The 17,085-nt window shown below is 44.3% G+C and overlaps 1 protein-coding gene across 1 annotated transcript in view; it reads right to left on the reverse strand.

Annotated features, from left to right (window-relative positions):
- Positions 1 to 17,085, reverse strand: part of KIF5C (kinesin family member 5C) — a 162,754-nt gene that overhangs the window by 30,892 nt on the left and 114,777 nt on the right. Inside the window, exons 16-22 of the mRNA XM_058715342.1 lie at positions 15,010 to 15,198; positions 11,622 to 11,739; positions 9,315 to 9,391; positions 7,879 to 7,988; positions 5,476 to 5,577; positions 5,189 to 5,249; positions 213 to 284 (exon numbers count right to left, since the gene is read on the reverse strand). Of these exons, the coding sequence (XP_058571325.1) occupies positions 213 to 284; positions 5,189 to 5,249; positions 5,476 to 5,577; positions 7,879 to 7,988; positions 9,315 to 9,391; positions 11,622 to 11,739; positions 15,010 to 15,198 (729 nt within the window). The remainder of the gene's footprint in view (positions 1 to 212; positions 285 to 5,188; positions 5,250 to 5,475; positions 5,578 to 7,878; positions 7,989 to 9,314; positions 9,392 to 11,621; positions 11,740 to 15,009; positions 15,199 to 17,085) is intronic.

Below are 17,085 nucleotides of genomic sequence, written 5' to 3' on the forward strand. Positions count from 1 at the left end.
CCAAGTTTTTTGGGTTTTTTGGTTTTGGTTTGTTTGTTTGTTTGTTTTGTTTTGCCTCTGGTACATTCTTTTAATACATTCTCTGGCTTGAAGTAATTCATTTTTAAGCATAACCAGCCCCAATTTAAGGAAGTGATGTTTCAACTGAAAATGATTCTTTCTGGCCATCTTTTCTTTTCTTCTCAGTCCTGTTCACACAAAAGAGAACTCACCTTCTTGACCCGGGCAGTCAGATCCTGGACAAAGAGTTTCCGGAGGTTATGAAGAGTCTGCAATTCTCGAGACTGGAAGAGAAGATTGTTAAAATGCCACTTAGGTGGTGGGGGAAACAGTGAATTCGTGACGGATTTGGTGCCACACCATCAACATCTGGTTGACCCAATGACCCAGACCTTTCCATACATGCTCTATGAGTCCGCCGGTAAGGCCACAGTGCTCCCACACTTCCCTGACTTTCTCACCAGCTGTGTCTACCCCCTTAACTGTCTCAAGAGCATCCCAAGGGCCAGAGACGGGAACTCAAACAATGAAATGTAAACTAGAACAAAGCCTACTCATTTGCTGAGTTCTAAATAGCACTTTTTCTCTCCCCTCAAAAACAAAAGTTAAAAAGCTTTCTCATGGGTAAGGTCCTTTGGCACAGGCCATGATTCCATGGTTTGAGGTTGAGCCCTACGTCAGGCTCTCTGGTGTCAGTGCAGACCTGCTTCAAATCCTCTGTCTCCTTCTCTCTCTGCCCCTCCCCTGCTTGGACTCTCTCTAAACAAACAAACAAACATTAAAAAAAAAAGTTTTCTCATGTGCCACCTGGGTGGCTCAGTCAGTTAAGCATCTGACTTCCGCTCAGGTCATGATCTCATGGTTTGTGGGTTTGAGCCCCACGTCAGGCTCTGCCCTGACAGCACGAAGCCTGCTGGGGATTCTCTTTCTCCCTATCTTCCCCTCCCTCACTTGTTCTCTTTCTCTCTTAAGCAAACAAACAAACAAACAATCTTAAAAAAAAAAAAGTTTTCTCCCCAAAATTCCTAATAGGCTGCATTGTACCAGAAGGGATTCCTTTTTTCCTCTAGTTTATCACATACACATTATACAAAACGCCAGTGTAAAAGGAAAGTTACCCACAACCTCTCCCATCCTAACTGACATTTTTCATATTTCCACACCCCTTGCTGGTCTCAGTCCATGTTCGTTTGCTTTACATCACGGAGCTCATGGATGCGGCAGGTGGTGGACCTTTTATCCACGTGACCCTGGGCAACTTACCTAACCTTCTTGTGCCTCAGTTTTCTTATTTGTACAATGAGGATAAATATACTAGTTGCCTCACAGTTGTCAGGATTAAATGTGATAATCCTTATAAAACTTTTACAACAGTTTCTGGCACATCGTAATGGTCAGTAAACACTAGCTAGTATTAACTTACTGATGCATCATATTTGACATCCATTTCTTCAGTAGGCTTTTATTGTATACTTTTGTTACTGTTTCCCTCTGTTGTTATAATATTGTTACGTTGTAATTAACTTCTTGGGGGTATTTTTTTTCTTCATTTTGAATGATTTTCTACAAATGAGCCCTTAGGAACTAGACTGCTAAGACAAGGGTCTGAGTCAAACCTGGTGATCTTTGTTAACAAGATCAGAATAACACGCTATTTACTTTCATTTAATTCTCCATATATTTACTACAGGAGATATGATTAGTTCCTTGCAAAAAGTTTTCCTATAAGGGAGGAGAGAGATAAACTTACATTTATACTTCTTAATTTGTCGAAGTTGACTTAACACAGAATGTCAAGGGATGCAGCTCACACATGCTCACAGAAAAAAAGAAACAGGCCATACTAAAGAAAAAAAATTTTTTTAAAAGGTGGCGGGGGGTGCCTGGTGACTCAGTCGGTTGAGCGTCCGACTTCGGCTCAGGTCATGATCTCGTGGTTCATGAGTTCAAGCCCCGTGTCAGGCTCTGTGCTGACAGCTCGGAGCCTGGAGCCTGCTTTGGATTCTGTGTCTCCCTCTCTCTGCCCCTCCCCACCTCTCAAAAATAAATAAACATTATAAAATTTTTTTTAAAAGAAACAGGCCATAAAGACACAAAAACACTAAGTTTCTTGGAATAACAGTTCTGTGTTAATTTAAGGTCTTTTTGCTGGGTCCAAGTCTGCAATTCTGTGTTGAAATAAGCAGCAGCTGAAGTCAATTCCTTCCTCAGATGTGGCAAATTCCTTTCTGCAGGAAGCCAAGCAGGCCTGTTATTCTGGATGCAATGCCCATCGGACCTGTCCAAGGCTTAGCCACCTTCCAGCGCAGGCACAGGGGCACAGCTCAGATCCCACGTTTATGCAGACACACTGTTTCAGGCCCCTGCCCACAGAGCTCAGACCCCCAGCCCCTGTTCTGTATGCTATCTCTGCTGCTTCAGGGATTTTATTCCTGGCTGAACTGTAATCACAGCAAATATTTTCCATAAAAAAAAAGCCATCACACCAAAGGGAAATGGGAAGAGAAGACACGGGGGCCTTGTCAAAGGGCCAGACATTTCTTGGGGCTTAAATACCAAATATTATGGAGTCCTGAGTTTGGCAACTGTATCTCATTTTTGTTTGCTCTTAGTGAATTCAGCAGTTCAGGAGGGGCAGGTACAAACCTTTAAAATATTCTACAAGATGGGGCACCTGGGTGGCTCAGTCGGTTAAGCAACTGACTTCAGGTCAGGTCATGATCTCATGGTTTGTGGGTTCAAGCCCCATGTCAGGCTCTGTGCTGACAGCTTGGAGCCTGGAGCCCACTTCGGATTCTGCGTCTCCATCTCTCTACCCCTCCCCTGCTCGACTCCGTCTATCTCTCTCTCAAAAATAAATAAGCATGAAAAAAAAATTTTTTTAAATAGTTTACAAGTTGCACATTTAAGCTTAGGCAGCTATCATTTGGCTTTCCTGCAGCAATGAATTTTCCACCAGCAGATTATCATTTCCTTACTCTACCTGACTCCCTTCTTTCAAATCGTCCATGTTACAGGCTGCTGCCCTCTGTGTAAAAGTTACAGGCTTAGCTTCCTGTCACGGGGGACAGTGAGGGTAAGACCAGAGAGGCGAAAACACAAGGCCCATCAACACAGCAAGAGAGGACCAGCCCCGAAGCCCCATGGCTGCCTCGACATCTTCCAACGTCATCTGCTGGAATGGGCCTCACACTCCTACCCCTGGACAGCAGGTTCTACCCCCCAGCTTGCCCAAATACTCAAGCCAGCAGAGGCCTTGAGCTAAGGAGAATTCTAGGAAGGTCAATCAAGGGCAGCGAGCCTGTTCCTGAAGAACAGTTACAGTTTAGGGAAGGTTCTGAGGGCAGGTTAAGTGAAAAGATGCCATGAGGTTCCAATTTGGGGTTTAAAATGTGAATGTGCGTGATGTGTGTGATGTGAGTGCTGAGTGAGAGCAAGAGAGAAGAGCCACATGGGTGAGTGTGAGGGTGGGAGGGGCCAGCACGCGAGGAAGTGCACAGACATGAGAACATGGAAGTGAATGCCCGCGAGTGTGAGGAAGGGACTGCAGACTGTGGGGTGTGAGCATGCGCCAGAGTGCACGAGAGGACAAGTGACTTTGCACGAGTGTGAGTGTCACCGTGAGAGAGCACCTGTGGGAGGGCATGAAGGGCTGGTATGGCAGGTGAGCGAGTGGGGCGGGGGGCAGTTCACGGGTGGAAAGGAAAAAGGTACTGAAACGTCACTTAGATCTGGCTAGTGGGAATACGGTACCATTTTACAGTTCAATATTTTCCTGAATTTTTACAATCATCTATAGCTGTGCGTATCACTTCTGCAATAAAAGAGACATAGATAAGGCAATTTCACAGCTTCATTTCGGTCTCCCCTACAGCCAGCAGCCCCTTCTACCATCTTCTCCACCATGCTGGAAAGGCCCAAGATCCTTTGCATACAGTCATCTTACTTCTGTCCTGAGTGGACTGCACCCTCTGTCCCTCCACCTGGCTTTAAGGGGCAACCAACATCAACTCAGAAGCCAGAGTGCAGAACCAGGCCCAGCCCTACAGCCTAGGGTCACTAGATTCTTGGAGATAGGCACAATACCACATAAATTCACATGGCACATGAGTGGAATCAAAACGTATGACTTTATCTAAACAATTGTATCTAAATGACCGGACATGTTTTCACCAAACTGAGAGCCTAGGTTGGGATGGTCTGTCTTCAAACACAGGCTGTGTGTGGCACTTTGAAGGCCTCTCGAGGGCCCTCAGAGCAGCTGAAATGGAAGTCAACCAGTGGAGACAAACGTCATGAATTCAGATGCAGGATGAAGAAAAACAACCAGGATTTGAAATAATAAGCCCTTCTGATCTGTCACTCTTCTACCCCAAACCCTGCAAGTCTCAAGTCCCTTCCCAGCTTACACCTGCTCTTGCCTTGACCTCTCTGTGCCCACCTCCTAGCTCCTCCTTGCTTCACTGACCTCCCTGCTGTCACTCCAAAACACCAGGCATGGGCTCACCTCAGGGCTGTGGCATGGGCTATTGCCTATGCCTGGAAGGCCCTTCCAGTCTTGCCCTTTCACCTGCTTCAAGTTCCTACTCAAAAGTCACCTTCTCTTGGGACCTCTGCCAGCAACCACCCTGTGCACTTTCCAGAACCATTTAATGGAGGTCATGATTTCCTCCCTTATTATTCACTATCTGTCTTCCCCATCAGCCGAAGGTAAGCTTCACAAGTGCCAGGATCTTATCTTTGTCATTTATTGATGCAACCCAAGCACCTAGAAGAATGCCAGCCCTCAGTAGGTGCTCTTGAATGTTGAATGGAAAAAAGCTATAGTGTGCAAAACCTGTAAACTTGCAGTCATTGATTTGCAAGTCAGTTTAATTCTCACTCAGGGTCTGCATGGTCACAGCACTAAGCATGGATGGATGGACTGATGGACAGACAGACGGACTGACAGACTCATGGTTAATCATTGTGTCAAGAGCTGGGGAATAAATTCTACAATTCTCACTTTTCCACACAATGTTCTATCTAAATGGAATGTCTAAATATATGAAAGTTGCCTAAACGTTTTGTCTAAGACGGTATGTGAGAAAGGTGGGCACAGGTGATATTTTAGAATAAACAAACGCAACAAATCACAAACTCATCAGGTCTCTGAGACAACAGTGAGTTGGGAAACATGTTGACATACCACTGTCTCCTCCAGCCCCTTGAGGTCCTCTCTGGCTTGTTCCCTTTTATCATTGAGCAATCTAAAACAAAAAACAAAACCAAACAAAAAAAGGAGTTATGAACCACCAAAAGGGCATCAGAGATTTCCATTTGCACCTACGGATAAATCAACAAAACAAACCAAAGCACACAAACAGCCTTGGCCCAACCTAACCGTAATATTTAGGAATCTGAATCACAGACGCAGGCTTGCGGAGACCCCGCGGGGAGGAGAGAAAGCCGGGGAAACATTTGAAGCACACTCACAAGAGCTTCTCCAGCTTCATTTCCCTCTCTTGGTCTTCCACTTTCAGCTTGTTATAATCAGAACTGAGCTTCTCCTGCTCTAGCTGCAGCTTCTGATTCAAACTGAAATTGAGAGGAAAAAGCAATACAGTCCACATTAGTCTGAAATTCCGAGTCACCCAGCCGAAGACATGGTTCTGTTCCAACCCCATTAGTTCTGTGCAATAAAGGCGGCAATTCTAGAGGATTTTGAGGGATCAGAGAACAACCTCACAGCTTCCTCCCTGCCGAAGTGGAAACTAATTTCTGGGAACATCTCAGAGGCATGAAACATAAGGCTTTGAGAATATATTTATAGTTGGCTTGTGCAAGAGCTTTGGGGGGAGAATAATGAGATAGGAAAAGGGCCGGTATTTTAAAAACAGAGAAAGACAGCACAGTCAGAAGAATTCTGCTTTGTCTGCCCTACAGATGGCATGCACCCACACTCGGGAAACCTTATTTGGCCATTTCAACCTTCCCTGCCTCTCTAGTCCGATGATCTGAGAACATTTTCTAAGTCCAAATTCCTGGCTGACACAGGGACAGTTGTGTGAAGTCTTCAAGGAGTGGGTACACAGAGAGAAAAATACAAAGAAAGCCCAGGGGCTGCTGCAAAAGGGAAACTCGCCATCTGGTTGGGGGCACTTTGTCAACATTTGCATGCAGTATTTACAAAATCTTTTGTATGGCCATGCCTGTGCATCTGTAAAGGAACAGACCCTACACTATCTGAAGGAAAAATTCAGAGTCTGCTTGAAAGGCACAGGCCAACAAAACTTCTACACCTACTGACTAACTCATTTACCAACCCTCCCTCTTCCCTCCTTCCTTCCCTCCCTCCTTTCCCCTTCCAGTTAAACATGTCAAGGGTGATTAATCAGAATAAAGAACACAGGACATGCTTGAAGGGGAAAGAACAACCTGAATAATAGCATGGGGATGGTTCAAAACGAGGAGAGGAAAGACGACACGAAATGCTTGCCTTAGGTAGACAGTGTGCACAGAGCCCAGGATCACAACACTTACACTTTGCTTCGTTACCATTCTCCTCTTTTAAAATGCAAATATGCTGTGCGAGCAGCTTGCAGACTCTGAAGAGCGATTTGGATCAGTAGCCTGGAGAATTAAACTCTAACTTCAGTTTGATTCCTACTTAGCAGTGTGACCCTAAGTAACTCATTTAACCTTGACTCCCATATAGAAATCTGGCTCTTCATCTACAGAAAACGGGAGTGGAAGGAGCCTTTAGTCTATATCTTGGGGGCAATGAGCAGGGGGCAGGGGGCAGGGGAGGTGTTAGCGAATGGAAATGTATTTCAGTGTAACTGGTTTTCTTTGTTTTCCTGCATCTTTTATTTGTGGCATTTAACAATGTTATTCTAGGGGTACCTGGTTGGTTCAGTCGGTCAGACATCCAACTCTTGATTATGGCTCAGGTCATGATTTCGAGGTTGTGAGATCAAGCCCCGTGTCGGGCTCTACACTGAGTATGGAGCCTGCTTGGGATTTTCTCTCTCTCCCTCTCTCTCTGTCTCTGCCTCATTTGTGTGCTTGCTCTCTCTCTCTCTCTCAAAATAAACATTAAATAAATAAATAAATAAATAAACAAACAAACAAACAAATAAATAAAAATATTATTCTGCCAAGGGGTTCAAAGATTGCCAAGGGGCTCACTGTGCAAAAATGTCAAGAACCCTCAAGGAGAGGATCCTGAAAGTACTTCCCAGCTTGGTGACTTGTTTTGACAATGAGGCAGGAAGGTAAGAGAGGAAGAGGGGAGAGATCATTATGGAGCAGGGGTTCTTCAATGGCCGTGACAGGACAGGAAAATGGCCCTGAAGGGGGTGTCCCCAGAGACAAGCTGCAATGAAGCCATTCTGGCAAATACCACAGGTCCACGAGCACAGACACAGGTCCCTACAAAGTGTGCACATGTGACCAGGTGGCTCAGGGTTGTGCAGGGTGCATTTATGAGTTCGGGTGAGGAGGCAGCAGGAGCTGACCATCTTTTCTGGAGGATTTATTAACCTATCAGAACTCCGGAGTCAGGACCAACTGAGGGTTTTTTTAAATATGTTTTTTCATACAGACGGTGTTTCCACCTATGAGGGCAGCTGAGTCACCAACATGACCCCAGCTCCTCGGGGACGAGGAAGGACGGCTGCACCCGCCTGCCACCTGCCCCAGCAGAGCCCCCCGAGGCTCAGCTCCAGATGGGAAAATAGACGTAGGAAGCCGCGTGTGTAGCCCACTGCGGCCCAGGGCAGAGCCCAAGGCCCACAGGGCGAGGCGAGCAGACCTCAGCTCAAAGCCACATCCTTCCAGGCTGGCCGAAGACTCCATGCCTGCCCCCACATCCCAAGAGCCCCTGGGCTGACTCACTCCCGCATCTCATCGATGATTTTCTGCTTCTCCTCGATCTCATCTCGAAGTCTGGACAGCTGCTTCTGGTGAGCTTCCCGGTGACTCTCCATCTGCTGCTCCAGCGCCTTCTGCAAGCCAGGCCAGCAGAGATGTGTCATCCACTCGTTGGCTCACAGCCCACACTATGACAAGCCCTGGATTGCTTCTGCCTCCTACCCTACATCCCTCAGCTGTCAGGTCCCAAAACTGAGGCCCCCCGAACCCGCCTTGTCGTACTGGCACAACCAAACCCAAAGATCTATTATAAAACAGAGTGGGCCCTGGGAGCAAATCAGTCCATCAATTAAATAAAAAGCTTTTTCCGTGACCTTCTACAGCTCACCAGGCTACATGGCTTCTCTAGCCAGGTCAGTCAGAGGGCATGGACCTCTGACTACTCAGGTGACCTCAGACAAGCCATGTAACCTGTGTGAGCTACACTGCCTCATCTGTAAAATTTAGATAATTGCCCAGTCCTGCCCACTGCACAGATTTGTGGTGATGTTCAAAGGAGAGCTCTTCACCAAAGCCATATGAAACCAGGAGAGGGGCCCATCAAGGTGAGCCTGGGGCAGGATCATACCACGGGCACTGTTTTGGCTATGGACTCACATCCAAATGGACTAGTAGTCTGCCTAAAATGAAGTAAAACTCAACATTTTCTCATATCTCACTAAAAATCTTATTTCCCAGTCATTTATCCTACATTTTCCTTCACTACTTTACATGTGACCAAACATAAAGATCTCTATGTATAAGATGGAAACTCAAATTTGGAGTGCTTCTTTTAAAAAGTCAAGGAGAGGGGGCATTTGGATGTCTCAGCGGGTTGAGCATCTGACTTTGGCTCAGGTCATGATCTTGGCAGTTTGTGAGTTCAAGCCCCACTATGGACTCGCCGCTGTCAGCACAGAGCCCGCTTTGGATCCTCTGCCCCCCACCCCTCTCTCCCTGCCCATCCCCTACTTGCACTCTCCTGAAAATAAAATCAATATTCAAAAAAAAAGAGAAAATAAAAATGTCAAGAGGAGAAATGTTTTCTTTCATTCAAAGAAAGGGCAAACACTTCTTCAGAAGTTAACGTCAACAGTGTGGCCCATGTAGGGACTGGGGGCTGGAGGGGGGAGGGGGGTTCTGCTCTTCCCTTCTGCACCAGGAGAAGAAGGGGAAGGAACATGTACCAAAGCAACGTGGCTATTACTACGGACTTCGTGGGGTTTCTGGACACTCCACCTCCATCTCAGTCCTACGCAGGCCACGCCGTGAGAACGGCTCCGACTGCCCGGCATCGGCACCCCCACTCCCCTCCCCCTCCCGCACTGCCGCACACATCTCTGAAGGAGACAGAGTTCCCTAGAACAAGAAAGTGTGGTCCGAATGCGTGCTGGGCTCCATGGGAGGGGTGGCATACACACCTTCATTTCCTCGGCGTCCTGCAGTCGGGTCAGGTGTTCCTTTTCCTTATCCTGGAAGCTGACTTCGTGCATTTTTTCTGTTTGGAATTTTAAATGATGATTTAAGATTTAACTGGTAGGACTCACATCCAAAAGTTAAAAAAAAAAAAAAAAACTTAAAAGAAAAAAGATTAAAAAAAAAGGAAGAATGGCCATGGAGTGAAACGTGAGCTTACATCACCGACTACACCCCATGGTATGCATCCAAGACTAGGAGGAGGACTTCTGGCTGAGGAGGGCTCCAGCAGGAGGGGCAACTGTCGGGGACAGGTGCTAACTTGGAGTGGGCCACTCTAGGTCAGAACCAACCTGGCCGGTTATGACCTCACACCTCGGACAACCAGTCCCCACCTGGCCTGGTCCCCACCTAGCCTCGGTGAGCAAGCCCCGAGGCAGTACACATTAACCTGCTATGTAGATCACAAAGCACCATGTGAATGTTAGTGGCATTTGGATTCATGACACTATTAGAGTTCCAGAAAGAGCTAATTTACCTCCCATGGGTAAGCTGTTTATTCTCTAAGAATCTAGAGCAGGTAAACATAATCTAAGGCTAAGAAGAGAGAAAATAGAAATATAAAATAATACTCTCCAGATTAAACAGGAAAGCCCCATATTTGGGGCAGGGCTGCTGCATGGCACACCTCCAGGGGGAGCCAGCCCAGCCTATTCTTGCTTTTAGGAGCACTCCCTGAGCATACCATGGCAGGCTGAGGTGGGATGGCGGGCGGGAGCAAAATAAAACAGTGACTTTCAAGTCATTATGCTTTCTATCTAGTCTGCTCCACTTTATTTCAGATCTTCTCACCCTTGTTTTATTTCTACTCAGTGGCCCCACTGCAGAAGCCATTTACAGGAAAGAACAGTTCTTTTCTGTGTGAAGTCTTAGGGGGGAACGCTCTGTCTCTAACATTCATCCATTATCACATGAAGAAAACATTACAAGGTCATAGCGGGGGTGAGGATGTTCTTCATCTTTTTAAATTTGCCTTGGCATTTGAAACAAAGTGTATTTACTGAGCAAGTGACTATATTAACAATAAGGGAAATAAAAACAGGGTAGCATCATCACCAATCCTATTACCCTACCAAAACCATTTTCGTTTTAAATATTAATCCACAGGCCTTGGAACACAAGCATCCATTGATTCCTACATGCTATAACCACAGTGAAGATAAGATTGCATATTATGATCTTTACTTAATTTAAGGATGCATCGTAAGCATGGCTGTACAGCCTCCGCATACTTCACCCCCAATACGTGTTCTGTTAAAAAACATACCGTAGCTCAATTAACTGTTGGACATTTAGGTGGCTTCCTTTCCTTTCCTTTCCCCCCACTAATACAAGGAATTCTGCAATGAATATTTGAGATATGAGGATCAAAAGGTGTGAAAAGTGTTACAATTATTAATATTTGTTTTCAAAATGCTTTCCTAAAAGGACTAACAATTTTCATTGCAGCTCATAGTACGTGTGGTCCATTTCACTGCAATGCATACATTCTTAATCCTGTTCTGGCTTCTGCATTTCTAGTTACCTCTCTTGAATGTCTTCTATGTATTCATATCTTTTGAGTGTTTCCTAGGTGTCAGGCACTTCCCTAAGCAAAGAGTATCAGAAGGCTGCCTGGCAAAGGGAAGAGCTTGTTCATAGGATAAAGGTAAAGGTAGCCATTGGTGGAAGTTCAGACCTTATATTAAGAGCGGTGGGACACCATGGAAGGGGCACAGGCATGGGGCTGGCACAAGATAGAAAGTGATTTTAGAATAGTCCGCAACACGGTGGCTGGCCAGGAGAAGATGGGGTGGGACTGTCTGTAGATGGATGTAGCCACAACTCTTAATTAGGATTAAGGATGGTGAAAATGAAGGCAGAGATGAGCAGAAGCAGAGAAGCATCTGGCAGGTCAAATGGACAGGCCGTGGTGACAGACTGGAGGCAGGAAGTAGAAAAGAGAGAGGATTCTGACTTGGGAAACAGGGTGGACTGAGGGAAAAAGGGAAGAGGAGCAAATATTGTGTGGGGGTAGTCTTCTAGATATTTCTCTTTTTCTTTCTTTCTTTCTTTCTTTCTTTCTTTCTTTCTTTCTTTCTTTCTTTCTTTCTTTCTTTCTTTCTTTCTTCTCACCCCACAATTATTCCATTGTTTTCAGTAGATCTAGAAGTGCTGTAATTGAGCAAAACTAAACATCATGAGTTCAGCCAACTAGAGAGTATCTGATGTGGGTCGAGAGCTCAACACCTGCAAAGTAGTCAATTATTTACCTTGGGCTCGGAGTTTGGCCAGCTCTTCACTAAGTGAGTCTTGGGACTCTTCCAGCTGCCTCCTCTTCTGTTCCATGTTCTGCATGTAATCTGTCAGGGATTTGATCTTGGCTTCATGCTTTAAATAAGCAAATAGATATAAAGGAGGCATGAGTGACCATAACTGCCATCCTGACTTTCCTGGGACTGCCTGATGGGAAAATGCAATAGAGGAGGAGTTCTTGGGTCCCTTTTTGGAGTACCAACACCCAAAGGATGCATATTTGCCCTCTCCTTGGGATTTGGGATCACAGACTAACACAGTCCTCTGTTTCTTCCTTGTGCTTCTCTGCCCCATTCCTCACAGACCCTTCTGATGGCCATCCCCCTCCTCACCATCCACTTAAGCGAGATGCCAACATCCAAGCTGGTTTGTCTCCTTGTAGAAAACAGAGTGTGCTAGAGAGAAAGGACTGGGAAAATGTGTAGGGAAGAGGGCTTCACTCTTTGAACCAACACCTGTGGATTCTGTCTTCGGAACTCAAACATTGTGTCTTTTCTTTTTTTCTCTCAAGCACACCAATTCCTGTGTCAGGGACCTTACATTTTACATTTTCCTCTCCTGAGGAAGTGCTCCCGCCTACCCTCCCAGAATCCTTATCACTCAGGTCCCAACACTTTCTTACAGCACCCAACTTCTACATGACTTATCTATTTCTTTTTACTTGTTAGCTCCATGAGGGTATGGAGTAGATACCTAATAAATATTAGTGGGACCAATGAATGAATGGGAGCTCATTGACTGCATAAAGACAGTTGGCCCTTCTAAGCAGATGGAAATTGGTAGACACCCCTCCCTTAAGATGTACAGTGTTCACATTAAGGAAGGAAAGTCCTGGAGAATGAGCTCTAATCTAATGAAATAACCTCTGGGAAATGGACTCAGGTGGAGCAGTCATGTTATAAGTGTAGCTTTTGGTGAAAAGGATGAGTGTCAACGAAGAAGATAATAGCATTTTAGCTGGAAATATTTTGTCAGATTCCTTAGATCGTGTCAGAAAATAAAGAGCCAAGGTCTTATCTACCCCATGAAATAATGATTGAATATTTGGCTTTGTGTAAATTGTAAGAGACTACAAAGCAGCACCCAAAAGAAAGCTGCATTTGTCGCTACTGTAGAAAGCACTAACGTAGGTATCCTGTAACACTGAAACATTCAAATATTCTTGACTCTGATCTGGTATGCCCAAAGTCAATGTCACTCTAAGACCTGGGCAACTGAGCCCTCAATCCTGAGCCCCATACTTTAGAGCACCCCATGTGGGCTGGCCTCTGGCTACACTCATTCCACTGAGCCAAGAGTCTGTAGGCTAAGGGGGTGTGCCATGTAGGACCCATGTCTCCTTCTAGACCACACTCTGAGTACTGGAAATGCAGAAACTCACTACTCCAGTGGCCCTAAAGCCCACTCCCAGGGCTGACACTGCAGCTTCTGTCATCAATTTATACAGATTAGAGTTGACAGTGACACAGTTTCACCAGTTCACAGACAGTGCAGAAGGGACTTAGACACGGAAGGTGGTGTGTCAACATGAAAAGAGGAGACAGCAGGGTGCAGACTGAGGGACCTCTATTTGCACTCTTGCCTTCGTCTCCAAATGTCAGGGGTGGGACCTTCCAAAATCACATGTTATCAGTGTAACAGGTGACCTGGATATCATGCCCTAACGTTTATTAATTTCTCAAATTTTTTAAATCATAAAAATGTCAAATAAAGCAAATCCAGCAAGATTTCACCCATAAACCACTCTTAACTTATCAACTATTCCTGATATTAACTGTATGAATGCATATTGTATAAAGTTGCAAGGCATAGCATAAATATAACTCTGCATTTTCATTTTCGTTTACCTTTATATAATTAAACTTTTCAAATGGCTGAATTTCATAAATTCTTTGTAAGAGCTACATAGCATTCTCCCATGCAACTTTATGTTATCAGCCTATGAATAGGTATTTGGGTATTTTATTTTATTATAATGTAAGTAATATTGCACCTAACATCTTCCATACAGGCTTTTCATATTTTAATCAGGAAATGATAACACATAAAATAAAATTTTTGCATTTTCATTATCAATGAAAATACCGTAAGTGCAATTCCTGGACCAGAGTACTTACATTTGTATGGTTTTTGATTCCCAAGGTGCCTTCCAAAAGGACTGACCCAATTATACTTTTCTCAGCAATGTACATAAATTTCACTATCACACACCAGCACTAAATAATCTTTTCAATACATTTTTGCTTATTACATCAGTTATAAAATAGAAACTTGATGCGTTAATTTGCGTCTCTTAGATTACTATGGCGGGACACGAGGCGGCTGGAGCTGGTTCTATAATTACATATTACTGTGTTTACAAGCATACCAGAATGAAGTATGCTTTTGTCTGCCTCTCAGTATTATTTGATGCTACACTCCATGCTGGTATCAGATTCCTGCAAATGATTTCAGCTGTTTTAATGCCTGGTGTAAGGCAGTGAGCAGCTCTCCCTGTACCACTCAACAGAAGCCTCAAACCCCAAACACCCAGCTCAGATATCAGTGGCAGACCAGAAACTAGACTGCCGTCTTCTGAAACCACCTCACTGATATGAAAATGCCATTCCAGTGGGAAGAAGAGCAGTCTTACTCCCAGGGCAGAGGAAACGTGCCCCGGGGCTTGAAAATCCCTTCAAGCCTTTGCGTTCACACAAGCTTTGGTTTGAGTCCCAGATCTGCCTTGCACTGGCTATATGAGTTTGGGCAGAATATATTTAATCTTTCTGAGTCTCACTTTCCTTATCTGAAAAATAAGAAGAATAATAATAAAACCTGCCCACCAGGATTTTTTTAAAGATCAAGTGAGATAATGCATGTAAAGTGCTCAGTGCAGTGTATGGAGCATTGTAAACACTCAACAGAATGTTACCTGCCACTATTATTAATAATAGCAGTAGTGGCAACAGTTTCTGTTTTCACATATTAAATTGGACCTGTGGTAGCGATTAAAAGATGAAGGAATGTTGCCTTAGGTGATAGGAGATTTAGATTCTATCCAATCTCATCCATTCATTACAGATTTCTACCTACCTACCTCTGTATCCATACATAGTTAGGGATGTGTAGACACATCCTTTAAAAAGGGATTGAAGGGAATTCGTGTAATTCACACAACAAAATCTAGCCTTAAGAATAAGCCTGGGCTCTCATTGCCTGGGGAGGCCACGGACAAGTCTTACATAAAGCAAAGTCCACCGACTATCCCTATTGTGTACCCGATTGTGTACTGTCCCAGTAAGAGCACAGAGGAAGCAGATTTCAAGAGGTCAAGGGAGTGACATAAGGGGAAGAGGGGTGACCTACCTGGGAGATGAGCAGCTGGCAGGCTGCCAGCTCCCGCTCACTGGCATTCATCTTCCTATTGGAGTCCATCTGGGCGCTCTCGAGCTGTTTGCTGCGGTTCACCAGGGATTTGACCTCCGACTTCATCTTGCTGATATACAGGCGGGCCATGGTGAATTCCTCCTCAATGACTCCGTTCACATCTGCCAACTGAGCACAGGAAGGAATATGCTCAACTATTGCCTACAATTTCCAGAGCTTCATGGGGCCCCTAAAATCTGTCCACGGATCCTCAAGATGTCTCTGGATTTCTGATTAAGGATCCCTAATTATAGGACCACAAGCTGAAAATGATCACTAAAAATTACTTGTATGTTCACTGTGTGTGCATGTGTGTGTGTGTGTATCCCCCAAGTTTTCTGAAACCTCAGGGAAGACTGACTTAAAAACCTCTACTAAATATAATCCTTAATCAATGAATCCTTAATAAAAAAATTAGATTACATTTAATTTGTAAGATAAAAGACATGATATCGGAGGAAAAAGACATTGAATACTTAAAAAGAGCTAACTTTGATGAGGTATTCCATTCAATGTCTTATACCTTACATTTCTAGAATAACTACAAGCACCAGTGTTCCTAAAGGGGACTCTGAGTCCCTATAAGAACTCAAATAAAAATTTCAGTTATGTTCTCTATAGTCTGCTATTCAGACAGAGAAGTAGAATAATGTCGTGAATATGCTTCTATAAGCAATTGTTGAAACAAAAAAGGATTTTCTATATAGTCTTCAATTAAACAAAAAAAAAAATCTAGTAAGAATGTGTTGTTACCAAATGAAGGTTTTCCTACATGACTTTTCACTTACTACCAATCAATATTTCCATCTCTGTGACTACACCCCCCCCCCTTTTAACATTTATTCATTTTTTGAGAGTGAGAGAGACAGAGCTTGAGTAGGGGAAGGGCAGAGAGACAAGGAGACACAGAATCAGAAGCAGACTCCAGACTCTGAGCTGTCAGCACAGAGCCCGATGCGGGGTTTGAACTCATGGACCACAAGAAGATGACCTGAGCTGAAGTCGGACACTTAACCAACTGAGCCACCCAGGCGCCGCTCTGTGCCTGCCCCTTCTAAGGAAACAAGAATTTAGTTTGCATTATTTAAAATTACCTGAGAATTTAACAGTCTGAATCCACCTTTAGAAAGATAGATTCTGACAGCCAGCATTCCTGCACGATATTATATTTGGTGTCTGGGTTTCAGAGCTCAACTGGAAACAAAAACTGAAGCAAGGTACTTGGGATAGAAGCTCATTTGCAGAGAGGCAAAGATGCTCTTGAAGAGCAACTGACCAAATAAGCAAAGTAACTGTGTGCATATTTTGTTTAACCACCAGAGGGCATCCTAGCACCTCAGGAGAAAAAAAGAGAGCTGTCCAGTACCCAGCCCACAAATAGAGGCTTCAATTGGTTCTAAAGACAATGATTCCAACTATGGTTTTAATGTTCCACAGTACAACTGCCTACTTTTGTCAGTATTGCTGTCATTGACTCATCATATGATGATTTTTTAGTGAAAATTTAAGAGCTAGAATATGGACTCGTGTATCAGTCCTGAAAATTGGTAGCTGAGAGGAAGTATACTAGACAGCACTCAACGCCTGTAACCTGGGGTCAACCTTCCCCTAGGAATTCCACAACAGTATTTGTTAAATGACTCCAGTGTCAATCAACACAAAGCAGAATCTATGTTAACAGAACGAAAATCTAGAATCTTATCTACCATCTTATTTTAATGGAGTTTCTTGCTAAGCCAATTATAATTCCGACTGCCAATAACGATTTGCCTCCCAACACCATTCCTCATCACATTACTTTTTAAACCCAATAGCATGCATGGAGATAACGGATGAGAAACACCCCTAATCTTTCCATGCAGTTTTGTTGTGCCTTTGTGATTGGTCCAACGTGGAGCAGACATGAGAAGCTTGTTCTTGAGCCTCACCAGGTATGTCCTATATGTGGTCCAGCTTACCAGAAAGGTAAGCGAACATCTATCTCTTTCATGTGGAATTCACAACCTACACCAGCTC

The sequence above is a fragment of the Neofelis nebulosa genome, chromosome 2 (assembly GCF_028018385.1).
Source record: "Neofelis nebulosa isolate mNeoNeb1 chromosome 2, mNeoNeb1.pri, whole genome shotgun sequence".
Lineage (NCBI taxonomy): Eukaryota > Metazoa > Chordata > Mammalia > Carnivora > Felidae > Neofelis > Neofelis nebulosa.